We start from the raw sequence: 16448 nt of genomic DNA, 5'->3' as shown, positions 1-16448 counted from the left end.
TGGTTAATATACACCTACACGAAAGTCATACTGGACAGTGATCCTTAATATCCATGTTATAGTATCCACATACCAGTTTGCATAACGGAGAATGTTTATTTATCATAAAAGTAATGACAGAGTGGAAAGGAAATGTCTGAATGTAAGACATGATTTTGTTTGCTCTATTGATCCAGTTTTGTCAATGTCAGAGGAAGCGCCTGTTATCATTGTTTGCTAAATTCCCACAGAGCTTCAAATTTATTATGGATTATCTCAAACATCCTTGGATTTGTTGGCAGCATTCCTTTGTGCATCCTTATCGTGCACCTGGAGGCATTGTGTATAATCTTCCTTCTAGGAGAGGATACTGTCATAATTATCCTACCTCTTCTGTCAGGACCAATATAAAAAACAGTATACATTTCCTTTAAACTGTAGTCTACTAATCCTAGACATCATATATCAACACATTCTTGTCTATTGATGTTCTGTATTATGTCATTCTGTATTATGTTTCATGTTTGGTGTGGACCCCAGGAAGAGTAGCTGCTGCTTTCGCAACAGCTGATGGGGATCCTAATAAAATACCCAAATAACAAATAGATTTATCACAATTCAGTTACATTTTTAAAATAGCACGAGCTAGACGTCTAGAAATGTTCATTTCCTTTCTCTTCATTGCCTTTCTTCTCTAAACCAATCCCGTTCCGTTTAACATATTCCTTGTTTCTGTTCAAGGTCCAACCAGCATCCAGTTTTCGTGTGTGCTAAGGTTAATCAACATACAGAACGAAAAAGCTTGGTAGAGTTAAGATGGCGGCATGTGGGTGAGGAGGCTGTAGTTCTAAGCTCGGGATTTTTTGTCATAAAATATTTATATGAATCCTTACATATACAGATATCGAGAAAATAACATTTCCCAGACACATTTGTGTGTTCATTTGGATTGGATCCATGACATCCATACACTTTGTGGTTCACCCGCTGCCCGGGACTGAGGACCAGCTCAATGACAGGTATTTGTTGCGGGCGTGGAAAATAGGGGTTTAAATCAATATATATGTGTAGGGTGTGGCACCCGACGGTTATCTATTTGTTTCGAAGCAATATTCATATTGTCATGTGTATTTCAATCAAACAATTTTCGACCACATTACCGTACTTGAAGCAAGGCCCGGCATCTTGAACAAGCCTCTTCAACGTAGCTAACGACGTTAGCTAGCCTGCTAGGCTAACAAGCTAGTTAGCCATAGCTAGCAGCAGTTAACGGAGCTGTTTCGTTCGTTCTCCGTCTCTGCCTGGAATGATTGGCCGATGGTCAAACTTGAGACGGACAATGCGGGTTGGGGGATGGGGGAACGTAAGTGATTATGGCATTGTAATGATCCGTCAATGTTTTTTTTGCATTTGACATTGTATATCATGTTAGCTACCTTTTGGATATCTTATTGTCGACTATCCAGCTGGCTAGCTCAACGGAACGTTTGAAGATGTAGCTAGTTAAGTGGCTAATAAGCTAGCTAATGTATTAGTCACTGCTAGATAACGTTAGCTAAGCTAGCCACACTTGTGCCAATATGTTTGCTTGCTATTTAGGTACCGTTATCCAGCCAACCAACTGTAAGATAACATTGGATTGCTTATTTGATCCGACTTGTTTATCTAGCCAACGACGTTAGTTAAATAACAAACGTTAGTCAACCAACTAATATTGTTCGTCGAACTTGTAACTTGCCTAGTTCAATAAAAAAGATATAAACCAGTTTTCAACGTCATAGTCAATCTCCAGCATCAAACCAATACAGTTTTTGAAAACAGCGCTTTTCTATATGTGGTTTGACAAAGTTAAGGTCCTAAAAAAATGCTTTCTGTGACATTACAGGTATGATTTTAAAAAAGAATGATTTTCAAAACCTGCAACGAGTTTCTAGGCCAAGGGTGTATTTTCTTGCCCCCCCCCCCATGTCACCGCGACTCTCACACTGTTTGAAAATCACTGTTGAAGATATCATTTGGTAGCAATAACGTTTTAACTTTGTATTATTTGAAGTACAAAACAGAAATGCCCCGTTATCACATCTGCTGGACATAATAAGAGTTTGAAAGTGGCGGAGTTGGCCTTTTTAAGTTATTTTTTTATTTTACAGACGTTAGCTTAAGAGACAAGGACCAGCTATGAACAGTTGACTGTCTGTCTTGTGACCTGCATTTTGCTCTGTATGTGATTTATAGTAAACCTATTTATATCATCCATTGAGATTGAACAGATTAATGGGCCGTTCTACTTTAAGACAGAGATTTGGGATGTTGGAAAAGCACATATTGAATGACCTTGAATTAAAATCCAGGATATGACACATGAAGCTAGGATTTTGTACTTGTGTATAATCCAGGTCTGTACCATTGGCCACCTGCTTGGGCCTAATTTAACAAGATGGTTCCGTTGACTTAACTTTGGCCTAATACAATCATGTTCACTCATCTTGTGACAATTGGCTAATGTGGAATGACAATCAATCCCCAGGTAAGCCATATCTTTTACAAGCTGATAGCACAGGCAATGGCATGCATTCACATTTGCTATATGGTCACCATGTGCTAATTTATCTCCCTACTGCTCAACTGCAGTTATTTGTCTTACCAAATAGGTGTATCTTACCATAGTTCTCAAGAGGCATACTTTTATCACAAAAAAATGATATATTTGCTTACAAGAATGGGTTGTGACTCACAAGCCAGTCTCATGGACTGCTCTTGCCTCGACTGTTCACGATGTCTTTCCATGACCCAGCTGAGTACACTAATTCTTCTCTGACCCACATGGATAAAACAGTATTTTTGTACAGGTTAGGAGGAGAACATTAGGTTGAGAATATGCAAACACATTTCTTGCAGACTAAAAGTGCCCTTCTGTCCTGTTGATGTTGGTTATTAATGGCTCTGGGTGGTGTGCCTCATATATCAAGACAGTGTTGCTGGCTCATTGTTTATCTTCTGCTGACGGACTGCTTCCTGTCGCTGGACAACCCCACCGGGCTTTGCCTTATAAGTCATTGCCATCCATTGGCTTGTCCACTGGGCTTGCTTGACAGGAAATGTCATTTGGCATAGGCCTATTTCTTACATTTTCACCCCTTACAGCTTGCATGCAACTGTCTGATAGCCTTTCCCCTTTGCAACAGGTAATATTGCATCTTTGACAAGATTTGTCCACTTTCTGCGGCTGATTTTTTTTGTATGATATCAGCCTTCGTGTATTGACTTGCTCCCTTGAGCATATGGATTAATTAAATGTTTGTTCTCTTCACCTGTTTCCTGTCAACAACTATTGTTGTACTAACACCATTAGAATGTAGAATCAATGCTTTTAGTAGTGTAGCCTATAGCAGTTGAAGATCTGTTTAAACAATTGTTGATCCTATTTGACCTGTCATTTCATAGCAAGCAAAAGGAGTAAGGAATGTGCCTGGTTCACTCATTGAGAAAATAGATGCTAGTGCTGAAACAAAAGTTTAGTCAGCATGCCATATTTTACGGACATGGTTTTTATTTATTTTAATGCTACCCCCTTTTCTCCCCAATTTCGTGGTATCCAATTATTAGTATTTACTACCTTGTCTCATCGCTACAACTCCCGCGTGGGAGAGACGAAGGTCGAAAGCCATGCGTCCCCCGAATTGTACTTTTCGGAGAAATGTCCTCTGGTCTGATGAAACAAAAATAGAACTGTTTGGCCATAATGACCATTGTTATGTTTGGAAGAAAAAGGGGGATGCTTGCAAGCCGAAGAACACCATCCCAACCGTGAAGCACGGGGGTGGCAGCATCATGTTGTGGGGGTGCTTTGCTGCTGGAGACACTGGTGCACTTCACAAAGTAAATGGCATCACGAGGAAGGAAAATTACGTGGATATATTGAAGCAATATTTCAAGACATCAGTTAAAGCTTGGTCGCAAATTGGTCTTCCAAATGGACAATGACCCTAAGCATACTTCCAAAGTTGTGGCAAAATGGCTTAAGGACAACAAAGTCAAGGTATTGGAGTGGCCATCACAAAACCCTGACCTCAATCCTACAGAAAATGTGTGGGCAGAACAGAAAAGGCGTGTGTGAGTAAGGAGGCCTATAAACTTAACTCGCTTACACCAGCTCCGTCTGTTAGGATTGGGCCAAAATTCACCCAATTTATTGTGGGAAGCTTGTGGAAGGCTACCTGAAACGTTTGACCCAAGTGAATCAATTTAAAGACAATGCTACCTAATACACTCAATTATTATGTAAACTTCTGACCCACTGGGGATGTGATGAAATAAATAAATAATTCTATTCTGACATTTCACATTCATAAAATAAAGTGGTGATCCTAACTGACCTAAGACAGGGAATTTTTACTCTGATTAAATTTCAGGAATTGTGAAAAACTGAGTTTAAATGTATTTGGCTAAGGTGTATGTACATTTCTGACTTCAACTGTACATTCCCTCTGTCTTTTGACTTTGGGAATGACCTGCCCGCTGGCATCCTGTGAGTAATGGCAACAGTCCCAATGCAGTGCATGTGGTTATACACACCATGCTCTAACTGTTTAAGCTATACTGCTATTTAGATTTTTTTTTTTTCAATTTAAGCTGGTGTGTAATTTTGATACTATTGAGATTCTCATCGGACTTCTTGTTAATTTTGTGCAAGCAGATGCCTTGCTCCTTAGTCTACACAGAGTACAGACTAGTAAAAATGTCCTTATTGGCCATGGATTTCCACACCGTTAATTGCACAGATTCATACCGTGAACGGGAATGAACAATCTCACTAATGTCAATGTTTTTTTATTTCATTTTTTATCCTTAACAGACTTCGTGAAGTGTCGGAGAAACTCAACAAATACAACTTTAACAGGTAAGACCTGAATATGATGCATTTTATTTTAACTGGAATAATAAGCAAATGTATTATTCAGCCATGTCTTTCAGCAGGGACCACATTCCACAGGTATATAGCGGTTTCTACATGTTAACATTCACTACATTATCTGTTTCCAATGCAGTCATCCACACCTCAACCTGCTGGAGCAGGCCTCCTTAAAACAATGTGTAGTTGGCCCAAACCATGCTGGCTTTCTGCTTGAGGTAACATCGAAGGATTTATGTTTATTACGATCAATAACATTTGAGCTGTACTGCCTCTACATTTTGGATGGAGGTTGTGATTCCAAATGGCACCATATTTCCCTATACAGTGCACAGTCTTAAAAAATAATAATAATAAGAGCACCATTTAATAATAAAACAAATATTTTAGTGCAGTCTTTTTTTGTGACATGCCATCACCTTTTCCTTTTTGATAATATGTAGTAATTACTTTCTTTCCAGGATGGACGTGTGTGTCGGATCAGCTTTGCTGTCCAGCCTGATCGTTTGGAGCTGACCAAACCAGATGGCAACGATGGGTGAGACTGTTTACACTAGGAAAATAGTTTCATCCTAATGGAGTTTAAGAGATCTTTATGACCAGGGGTTGCATTAGCTTTTAGAAATTGGTGGTTTCAAAACATATACCATTAAAAAAATCTGTTTTAAACCATTTCACCTGTGTTTTTATATTGAACGTTTTTTTGTTTTTTGCTTCAGTAGAGTGAAACTATATAGTTGTACACCCCTTTTCTTCACACAAAACACATTAGTGCAACACATTCGGCAGAAAATTAATTTCATCCGATGACAACAGAAGTGCAATGCTATTTGGCTAGTAAATTAGTTTGCAATGAAAAAGCAAGGTCTTTTTTTGCAAAAACGATGGGTGGCCATCATATTTGTAATGTTTGTCATCGAAAGAATGTAGCCAGCTACATTTCCTAATGTTTTGCCTGATGAAAGTCTTTTTGTAACTTGTTACTGAAAAAACTACACTGGAGGAAAGTACCGAACGCATATCAGTCAGAGCGCTGTCTGGTGATCCTATGAGAGAGCAGAGATTTCATCTGAGTGGGGAAGTGCAACTGAAGCACAAAATGAGTCCTTTTACATTCTTGATTTGGCGCGAACCCTGCCTGAAGCCGAGCAGAATTGACAAATGGAAGCGTTTTAGATCTGCATTTACAAAACGCAGCGAGATATTTTGTCTGCCTTGACTTCTGCATGCTGAAGCCTAGCAATGGTGAGTCCTGCAAGTTGAGTTCCACTGAGTTCATACTAAGTCCTTAGGCTTACTAGTTGAACGGTTTCATTATGTTATTACTTATTCACTTAACACGCTATGACAAATGAAAGACCAGAAAGTGTTCACTGTGTTGAGGTGTTTTGCATCATGGACAGTGTATGTTTATAGATAAGTCATTGGTATTTTATTCCATCTCTGCAATTTACTGTCCCAAACAAAAACTAGACAAAACAAAGCTCGCAATGGTATTTTAGCATTTCGGAAATCTAGGCAGCGTTCTGAAAGCCAATTGCATTTATGAATGAGCTTTTCTTTGTTTTATTTTGTATGAGCAAGAATGCCCTTTTAGCTTTTGCTCGGGATTGTGTTGGTGGCCGGCATGCATTTGTGAGTTTCATTGATAGCATATATATCTTACCAGCAGAACAGCATCAAACTGTGAACTAGGCCCTCTAGTTGCAAAGCATGCAAGTGAATCAGCCTGAGAATGGCTGTTGAACAATGTGACTGGTTTACTTTAAGCTTTTCTGCAGAGCATATGTTTTGTTGTCTGGCACAGTGAAATAAGCTGAACTTTTCAAAAGAAAATGAGATGGTTTCAGTTGGTAATAGCTTTGCAGTCAGCCGCATTGTGGTTTACTGGAAAGCCTTACTGTGGAAAAAGCACTGCACATTTTCAATCAGTAACTTTGACAGCTGACTGAACAAAGCTTCCACTCAGAATACTATCCAGTCACACTGCACTATATTTCTTTTTTTTTTACAGTGTAATACTTGTGTAATAAATGATAAACAAATGTACATTTTTACAGGTCTGTGTTTTATTTCTGCAGAAGTCTGCACAACTCATTGTTAGGCCTATTATACTCAGTTGCTAAATAAACACTTCTATATTTTGTGTGTTGCTAAAATGCCTAATCGTAAAATGTATCTGCATTCTTTCATTGGGAAGCAATTCACAATATATTGAGATACTGTGTACAAAAGAGTCATGGGTTTGAATCTCAGAGAGGACATTGCTGTTATGGTCAGTCTCAGGCGTTGCTTATGATTTGGTGGCAAGTATGTAATGCAATTGACTCAATTAAATGTAGACTGCAGCATATCCATACATCCATGTCCAATAGACATCAAATTTATTTAACACAATACACTCCGATGATATCAAATTATCATATTTTAGGAGTTAGCAATCGCAGCCCTAAAAAATCCCAAGAACCTTGAAAAAGGAATAAGTCTTGACGACGGAACGAGTTGCAGCCAATTCTGATTCCCGAGGGTGTTGCCATGCTAGTCTCCATTGCTAGTCTCCATTTCCCCTGTTGTTTTTTTAACCTTAAACATAAAAATGTAAAAGCCCTAAGACATGGGGCTTTTGGGACAAAGGCCCATAACCTGGGATTTCCACTCCCAGGTTGTCGTCTTAATCTTTGGTCCCATCATGTGGGACTACTAGGTATGTAGTAACTGATCTGATCTCCCGTCTTCCCGTCTTTTGTTTCCAGTTCAAAGTTGAGTGGCAGTGGTTCAGGGACAGGAAGGAGCTCCAGGCCAGGCAGGACTAGTGATCCTCCCTGGTTCCTGTCTGGCTCTGACACACTGGGCAGACTGGCAGGCAACACCCTTGGGTAAGTTCTGGCAGTAAGGGCCCTCAGGAAAAACCTCCCCTAGACACACTCGGGTAAAGTCGTTATATGGTTTCATGTGCATTAGCGCCACTTAGGCCTAGACAAAGACAGCTGCAGGAGGACTGCTGAAGTCATTACTATCCAGGATTCAGGTATTGTCCATGTAAAATGAGATGACGTGGTCAGAATCAGACCTTGTAGCACAGTTGTCCTGGAAATTGGGACCTTCAATCCAAAGCAGCAGCAGCAGCTCTGAGGTTAAAGGCATAAACATTAAATACCTATTGAGCTTTGATAGAAATGTGCTGTGGGCTGATTTTGAATGAGACTAAGTGAAAGCAATCTACCATCCTCCATTGTTTTTTCCACCTTGTTTTCTTTTTTTCTTACTTTACTGGCCCCTTAATTATGAGATTTAATGTGGTCAAATTCAAATGACAAGACATTTACTACCAAACTATTTCTTCCAAATTGCGGTATGCATAAATACCCTGGGACCTCTGCTCTCTCTGAAAGCCAGCTGTCCCACGGTTAATTGCTAATCCAGTGTGCAGGCAGGCAGCCGTGTGTTGAGTTGAGTTTCTGCTGTGTGGCTGACTGCTGTGCATGACCTTCGCCTTGTGCTATAACAGGAGTCGCTGGAGCTCCGGGGTGAACGGTGGATCAGGTGGAGGAGGAGGTGGTGGTGGCGGTGGCAGCAGCAGCAGTGTAGGAGGTGCAGGGGGAGGAGGTGTAGGAGGAGCTGTCAGTGGAGGAGGTGGTGGAGGCTCCTCTGGGAGGTCATCTACAGCTGCCAGGGACTCGAGACGTCAGACCAGGGTGATCCGCACAGGGAGGGACCGGGGCTCTGGTCTCCTGGGCAGCCAGCCCCAGCCTGTCATCCCTGCCTCAGTCATCCCAGAGGAACTCATCTCCCAGGTTAGACCCACTGTCTGTCCTCAACTACATTTTTATTTAAATTCTGGAAGTGACCCCACCATATGACAATTTTATTGCTTGACCAGAGCCCCTCACATAAGGGGCCTCAACACATGGCCTTCACTTCTCTCTGGTGTTCAGTCACCACCGTCACATGGTTGATTTCTGGGTGGTGATCTTCATGTTGCCTCCCTCCTTCCCCAGGCTCAGGTGGTCCTCCAGGGGAAGTCTAGGAGTGTGATCATCCGGGAGCTCCAGAGGACCAACCTGGATGTCAACCTGGCTGTCAACAACCTACTGAGCAGAGACGATGAGGACGGTGACGATGGCGATGACACAGCCAGCGAGTCCTACCTCCCTGGAGGTACCACTTTATTTCACCTTGATGTGTATTCTACAGCTTTCTCATTAAGATGATAATCTATTGCAAGAAAGACTCAGCATGGCAGCTTTGTATGAAGAGCAGAGGGCTCTCAAACTGTTTGGTCTGGTTTTAAGGGGCTTATGTGAACGCTTTATGTAGATGGTATTTGCTAAATTTGTGATTTGCTACATTTGTGAAACTGATGGAGTTTTCACAATTCTAAATGCAAACGTCTTTATTAACCTATGGGTTTGACCCTTGCCTGATGGGACAGTAATAGTCATGTCATTAACATCCCTCTCTTTTGTGTTGACCTTACAGAGGACCTGATGTCCTTGCTGGATGCTGACATCCACTCAGCCCACCCCAGTGTCATCATCGATGCTGACGCCATGTTCTCTGAGGACATCAGCTACTTCGGCTACCCCTCCTTCAGACGCTCCTCCCTGTCCCGTCTGGGCTCCTCGCGAGGTAACTGACCACACGGCACTCAGAGCTGCTGCCTGGGGACCATCATCCTCTTCTGTAGTCAGGAGATGGAGATTGAAATCATATTTCTCTTCCTAAATAGTTGTAGTAACAAGTTACCTTATCTGTTACCTAAATGGATGTAAGATTACTTTTCACCACATATAGTATATGCTTTTAGTTCTCTGATAGTCGAGGTATATTGTTAAAGTCAATACTAGTCTTTCCTTTTCAACCTGTCGGCAAAGCCCATGTGGATGTGGTGTTGTGAATGTGTGTTCAGTATGCTGCATGGCCATAATACCTGTTCTTCAGTGAGCCCTCTGAGAAAGGCCCATTAGACCCTGTCATTACAGGCACCACTCTCTACTGCAGCCTTATGCTGTAGGATAAACCCTCTTCCTCGTAATGCATGTCTATCTCTAATCTATCGTGACCTGTCTTCCTACCTCACATTTCAACATGTGAGTGTGCAGACAGACACCTAACTTTCACCTTTTTACTGCCAAAACCCTCTTATTTGCATAATTCTAAAAACAAATTTCTTTAATTTGTTGACGGGTCTTCCCCAGAGTGGCTTACTTTTATCCCACTGGTGTGACCCCATTGCCATACCAGTTCTCCTTCTTCCCTTAGAGCGTGACTCAGAGCTGTTGCGTGAGCGTGAGTCTGTGTTGAGGTTGCGGGAGCGGAGGTGGCTGGATGGGGCCTCGTTTGACACGGAGAGGGGCTCCACCAGCCGCGAGGGGGAGCCCAGCCTGGACAAGAAGAACATCCCCGTCCAGAGCCCTGTCTCTCTGGGCGAGGAGCTGCAGTGGTGGCCTGACAAGGTGGGAGGATGGGGACATTAATCGATTGGTTGATGGAATAATTTGAGTAATGGCAAGGTCCACTCATTTTGGTGTTCATTCATTGATGTGATGTCAATAAACTTGTTCAGGGAACATGACAGAATTCATTTATCATGTTAATTGATTTCCCACTTGGTTTATTTCTATCAATATGTTTTAAGTTTTCGCTAGGTCTATATCCTCAATATTGTTTTGGGTTAATATGCACAGATCAGATGAGCACCTTTTTCTAAGTAATATTTCTGTTGGCGTTTTGGTTCAGGATGGTGTGAAGTTTGTGAGCATTGGGTCCTTGTTCTCTGAGCTGGTGGCAGTGAGCTCTAAGGGGGAACTCTACCAGTGGAAGTGGAGTGAACCAGAACCATACAGAAACACACAGGTAAACAGCAGTACTGTACAACAAGCCAACAGGACTGATTGCATGAACAATGTGAAGGATTCAGCAGCAGACTTTATCAAATAAAATTCAAATGATTTATCAGAGACCAGTGCTGTACACTAAGAAAACTAACTCTCCTCCTGAGGACTACTTTGCAAATAGGTGTTTTCATTCAAATACACATTTTAGTAGCAAACCCACCCCATTAAAGAAAATATATCTAAAAAATGGACTCCTCCTCCAATCAGAACCCTTTAATCCGCCACCCCCGGGTGTCCTTCTTGGGCCTCACCAATGAGAAGATCACCCTGCTGTCTGCTAACAGCATCAGAGCCACCGTGGCCACGGAGACTAACAAGGTGGCGACCTGGATGGATGACACCCTGAGCAGCGTGGCATCCAAGCTGGAACACAGTGCCCAGGCCTACCCTGAGCTGCAGGGGGAGCGCATCGTGTCTCTGCACTGCTGTGCCCTCTACACCTGCGCCCAGCTGGAGAGCAGCCTGTACTGGTGGTGAGTTACAGTAGTTAATCTTCACTGCCGAGAGAGAGATTGGCTGGGTTTGCACTGGGATTGTGCCAAGCAAGCTCAATCAAGTGCAGCTAAAGTATTTGAAAAATAACAATTACTAGTTGAACTCAGGCAGTGGCTGGCCAGATGCCCTCGCTCTACTCAAATGTCCAGTGCAAATGTCGAACTCGGTACTTGAGATGTCTATGTGTACAAGAAGGTTAATCTGGTGGTTTATGTTTTGAAATGTTTCCTCAGGGGTGTTGTGCCTTTTAGTCAACGGAAAAAGATGCTTGAAAAGGCTAGAGCCAAGAACAAGAAGCCAAAGTCCAGTGCCGGCATCTCCTCAATACCCAACATCACCGTGGGAACGCAGGTGACAAAACATAACGTTAAAACATAAAACCAAGACTATGGGAGCATTAGAACCCTGTGTATAAATGTTCCTTTTTCCTGAAATGTTTTTGTTCTCTGCACCTGTGAATCCGGTTGGATGTCTGTTGCGTACACTCGTACACTGCTTTTGAACGAATGTGAACAGGTGTTTGTGTCCTCTCTCCAGGTGTGCCTGAGGAATAACCCCCTCTACCATGCCGGTGCTGTTGCCTTTTCTGTCAACGCTGGGATCCCCAAGGTGGGACTGCTCCTCGAGTCTGTCTGGAACATGAACGACAGCTGCAGGTTCCAGCTGCGATCACCAGAGAGCCTCAAGAACATGGACAAGACCACCAAGACACAGGAGATCAAGTGAGTTAACTTCCATTTCCGAGAGCAGCTGATCTCAATTTGCTCCCTGCCCTTTTCCCTTGGCCCTAACCCTTCTTTGTTTGCAGATGTGCAAATATCAAAGGGGTTAGGCCCACAGGTAGGGAGTGAATTGAGACCAGCTTGTTCCCTTCTAAGCCACTCCAAATCTAAATCAGACACTCGTCTCCAACACGCATGAACTCAGTCCTACCCATTCTCGCCTTAGAACGGAGAGCAAGCCGGAGTTGGTAAAGACTGAGATGGGGCCCCCTCCTTCCCCGGCCTCCACCTGCAGTGACACCTCCTCCATCGCTAGCAGTGCCTCGCTGCCCTACAGTACGTCACATTACTAGCTACTATACTAACCACCTCTCTCGCTCTAGTATTGCCATGACTCATTTGCCTTTGAAACAGATGGTGTGGCAAATGCAGGTCTCTATTTTTTTGCTTGCAGTTTGAGTTTGTCTCTAGTTGTTGTATCTGATAATGAAATCTGCTGTATCTGCTTACGAGACCTGGGTTAAATACTTACGTCAAATGCTTGTGCTGCTATTGATTTAGCTTGCATAGTACAATGGAACCCAGATAGAATAGTCCTAAAAGTGCAAACCTCACCCACCTTGCACAGTGGACAAGCTAAATCAAGCACACCGAGTATTTTACATGTTTGTTAACCCTGGTCTGCTGTTGTATGAATATCCTAGCGTGTTCTCTGCCCTTACAGAACGAAGACGCTCGACCCCGGCTCCCAAAGAGGAGGAGAAGGTGAACGAGGAGCAGTGGCCTCTTCGGGAAGTGGTGTTTGTGGAGGATGTTAAAAATGTCCCTGTGGGAAAGGTGGGTGTGGCTACAGGAAGGGACCAGACCCTAACGCTCTCTGGCAGACTGGGGGATAGACACCATTGTTTTGTTTTTATTAACACTGTAAATTATTTAGATTTATCACAAATTTGATAGTTATTTCTAAAACCTTCTACTCTATTTTTCAGTTTTTTCTTTTCTGTTTTCATTTACATGTAAAGAAATGCATAAGAGCAGAACTCAAAGCCATAGTAAAATGTTTTATATCCTGTGGATTGTCTGTTCGTTGTGTTATTGGCGTCTTCATGACGGCCCTATTTGCAACAGCTCCGTCTTTTAACTTCAGGTGCTGAAAGTGGACGGTGCGTATGTAGCTGTGAAGTTTCCAGGGACGTCAAGCAGCGTGAGCACACAGCCGAGTCAGACTAGTGCTCCAGCTCCCATCACTGACTCTGACCCCTCCTCACTGCTGCAGGACTGTAGGCTGCTCAGAATAGATGAGTTACAGGTACGACTATTGGACGCTCACTTACACTCACATACTTATAACAGTATAGTGTAGTTATTACTCCCAAAGAAATGTGTTTTCAGTGATGGTTTAATGTTTGTGCGATTTATTTAATCAATCTAAGCGCAATTTTACAATAAAAGTATCTGTCATTGTAGTATTACATCTGTTGTATAAATGTTGTTTGTCTAAAAGCCGGTGCCGCTTTTAATCAACAGGTGGTAAAAACTGGTGGAACTCCTAAAGTTCCAGATTGCTTCCAGCGTACACCTAAAAAACTCTGCATCCCAGAGAAGGCTGAGATTCTGGCTGTGAATGTTGACTCCAAAGGTAAGACATCTGGAAAACAATACAATGAACTCATTCATGTTGGCGTTGAATGCCGATAATGTAGTATTGAGTGTTTTAAGTGTGGAAATGAATGAATTCTATGTGTATTTCTGACTTGCTGTGTTGTCTGCCCCTTCAGGAGTCCACGCAGTGCTGAAGACTGGTAACTGGGTGAGGTACTGTATCTTTGACCTGGCCACAGGCAAAGCAGAGCAGGAGAATAACTTCCCCACCAGTAACCTGGCCTTCTTGGGGCAGAGTGAACGCAATGTAGCGATCTTCACCGCAGGACAGGTCAGCACCTCTCCGCTACTCAATACAACCTTTTCTAATATAGCCATGCTTCATGTATTGCGAAAAGGTCGTGTAGGCAATTGCAGATCCAACAATTTCTCTATTTTCTAAGCACATTTTGACAATTTTATTTCCAGGACTCCCCAGTCATCCTTCGTGATGGAAATGGCACAATTTACCCAATGGCCAAAGACTGTATGGGCGGGATCCGAGACCCTGAGTGGCTGGACCTTCCGCCCATCGCCAGCCTGGGCATGGGGGTGCACTCCCTGGCCAACCTCCCCACCAACTCAACCATCAAGAAGAAAGCTGCTATTATCATATTGGCTGTGGAGGTTAGCAAAATGTGATATTATTTATAGCGCAAAGGGGATTATTTAGTTGATGGTCAATTTGTTACTGGAAGGATCGTCATTTTCGCAGGTTTCCCCAGATTGAGCTTACTTCTGGACCAAAAAAACATGCTCAATTTAAACTCAGCAAAAAAGAAGCGTCCTCTCACTGTCAACTGCGTTTATTTTCAGCAAACTTAACATGTATTTATAAACATAAGATTCAACAACTGACAAGTTCCGCAGACGTAACTAACAGAAATAGAACAATGTGTCCCTGAACAAAGGGGGGGGGGGGGCAAAATCAAAAGTAACCGTCAGTATCTGGTGTGGCCACCAGCTGCATTAAGTACTGCAGTACATCTCATGGACTGCACCAGATTTGCCAGTTCCTGCTGTGAGATGATACCCAACTCTTCCACCAAGGCACCTGCAAGTTTCCAGACATTTCTGGGGGGGAATGGCCCTAGCCCTCACCCTCCGATCCAACATGTCCAAGACGTGCTCAATGGGATTGAGATCCGGGCTCTTCGCTGGCCATGGCAGAACACTGACATTCCTGCCTTGCAGGAAATCACGCACAGAACGAGCAGTATGACAGGTGGCGTTGTCATGCTAGAGGGTCATGTTAGCATGAGCCTGCAGGAAGAGTACCACATGAGGGAGGAGGATGTCTTCCTTTGTAATGCACAGCGTTGAGATTGCCTGCAATGACAACAAGCTCATTCCGATGATGCTGTGACACACTGCCCCAGACCATGACAGACCCTCCACCTCCAAGTCAATCCCGCTCCAGAGGACAGGCCTCGGTGTAATGCTCATTCTTTCGTTGATAAACGCGAAACAGAGAGGAGCACTTTTTGCCAGTCCTGTCTGGTTCAGTGACTGTGGGTTTGTGTCCATAGTTGACGATGTTGCTGGTTGATGTTGCTGGTGATGTCTGGTGAGGACCTGCCTTACAACAGGCCTACAAGCCCGCAGTCCAGCCTCTCTCAGCCTATTGCGGACAGTTTGAGCACTGATAGAGGGATAGTGCGTTCCTGGTGTAACTCGGGCAGTTGTTGCCATCCTGTGCAGGTGTTACACGTGATCTGCCACTGCGAGAACGATCAGCTCTCTGTCCTGTCTCCCTGCAGCGCTGTCTTAGGTGTCTCACAGTACGGACATTGCAATGTCTTGTCCTGGCCACATCTGCAGTCCTCAAGCCTTTTGCAGCATGCCTAAAGCACGTTCACGCAGATGAGCAGGGACCCTGGCCATCTTTCTTTTGTGTTTTTCACAGTCCGTAGAAAGTCCTCTTTCGTGTGCTAAGTTTTCATAACCGTGACCTAGATTGCCTACCATCTGTAAGCTGTTAGTGTCTTAATGACCATTTCACAGGTGCATGTTCATTAATTGTTTATGGATCATTGAACTAACTTGGGAAACAGTGTTTACGATGAACGCTTTACAATGAAGATCTGAAGTTATTTGGAATTTTACGAATTATCTTTGAAAGACAGGGTCCTGAAAAAGGGACGCTTCTTTTTTTCCTGAGTTTAGGCTCTACATTGGATGTGCTTTTTAGCCAAGGAAAAGTGTTTTTAACCTTGTATTCTGTTGATAAATGCTTTTGTATTTTGCATTTTATTATTCCCGCTGTAAAGTATATTGAGATGCTGATGCACTTTAAATAACTTTGTTCAACTTGTGTTTCCAGAAGCAGACGTTGATGCAGCACGTGCTGCGTTGTGACTTTGAGGCCTGTCGTCAGTACCTGGTCAACTTGGAGCAGGCTGTTCTCCTGGAGCAGAGTCCCCACGTTCTCCACTCCTTCCTGGGCCACCGCTGTGACGGCAACCGCAACATCCTCCATGCCTGTGTCTCAGTCTGCTTCCCCGTCAGCAACAAGGAGACCAAGGAGGAGGAAGGTAAACCACGGCTAGAGTGCTGGGTGGCGTATACAGCGAGATGAAACATTGCAGATGGAATTCAACAAATGGAGTTAACTGGATTCCCTGTTCTACCTGAAACACAATATATTCCAATCTGAAATTTCTGTGAGGTTACACCAGCGTCAAGACTCCTGAAGTCTCCAAAGGCACAGTGTCAGTTTTGAGGCATCCTCTGTGTTATCTTTCCCATCTCCCATTTGACTTCCATTATTTCTTCATCTCCCTGTGTGTGTATATGTGTGGT

At 43.2% G+C, this 16448-nt stretch overlaps 1 protein-coding gene across 29 annotated transcripts in view; it reads left to right on the top strand.

The window, feature by feature from the left end:
- Window positions 1-767: 767 nt before the first annotated feature.
- Window positions 768-16448, top strand: part of LOC109907547 (E3 ubiquitin-protein ligase UBR5) — a 40581-nt gene continuing 24900 nt past the window's right edge. For 12 of the 29 annotated variants that reach the window (XM_031787918.1, XM_031787866.1, XM_031787872.1 and 9 more), the window contains exons 1-20: window positions 770-998; window positions 4835-4879; window positions 5028-5109; window positions 5353-5429; window positions 7645-7767; window positions 8400-8685; window positions 8890-9049; window positions 9371-9520; window positions 10136-10347; window positions 10631-10747; window positions 10996-11261; window positions 11517-11634; window positions 11800-12005; window positions 12232-12341; window positions 12730-12842; window positions 13153-13314; window positions 13533-13644; window positions 13784-13938; window positions 14076-14273; window positions 15970-16180. In XM_031787918.1, the coding sequence (XP_031643778.1) occupies window positions 937-998; window positions 4835-4879; window positions 5028-5109; window positions 5353-5429; window positions 7645-7767; window positions 8400-8685; window positions 8890-9049; window positions 9371-9520; window positions 10136-10347; window positions 10631-10747; window positions 10996-11261; window positions 11517-11634; window positions 11800-12005; window positions 12232-12341; window positions 12730-12842; window positions 13153-13314; window positions 13533-13644; window positions 13784-13938; window positions 14076-14273; window positions 15970-16180 (2965 nt within the window). In that variant the 5' untranslated portion in view covers window positions 770-936. Of the gene's footprint in view, window positions 999-4834; window positions 4880-5027; window positions 5110-5352; window positions 5430-7644; window positions 7768-8399; window positions 8686-8889; window positions 9050-9370; window positions 9521-10135; window positions 10348-10630; window positions 10748-10995; window positions 11262-11516; window positions 11635-11799; window positions 12006-12231; window positions 12342-12729; window positions 12843-13152; window positions 13315-13532; window positions 13645-13783; window positions 13939-14075; window positions 14274-15969; window positions 16181-16448 lie in introns of all 29 variants that reach the window. The other 17 variants (XM_031787763.1, XM_031787773.1, XM_031787783.1 and 14 more) reach the window with 8 other exon arrangements.

This window comes from Oncorhynchus kisutch, linkage group LG2 (assembly GCF_002021735.2).
Source record: "Oncorhynchus kisutch isolate 150728-3 linkage group LG2, Okis_V2, whole genome shotgun sequence".
Taxonomy (NCBI): domain Eukaryota; kingdom Metazoa; phylum Chordata; class Actinopteri; order Salmoniformes; family Salmonidae; genus Oncorhynchus; species Oncorhynchus kisutch.
Note: the sequence above shows the minus strand (reverse complement) of the source record. Positions and strands in the feature narration are given on the sequence as shown.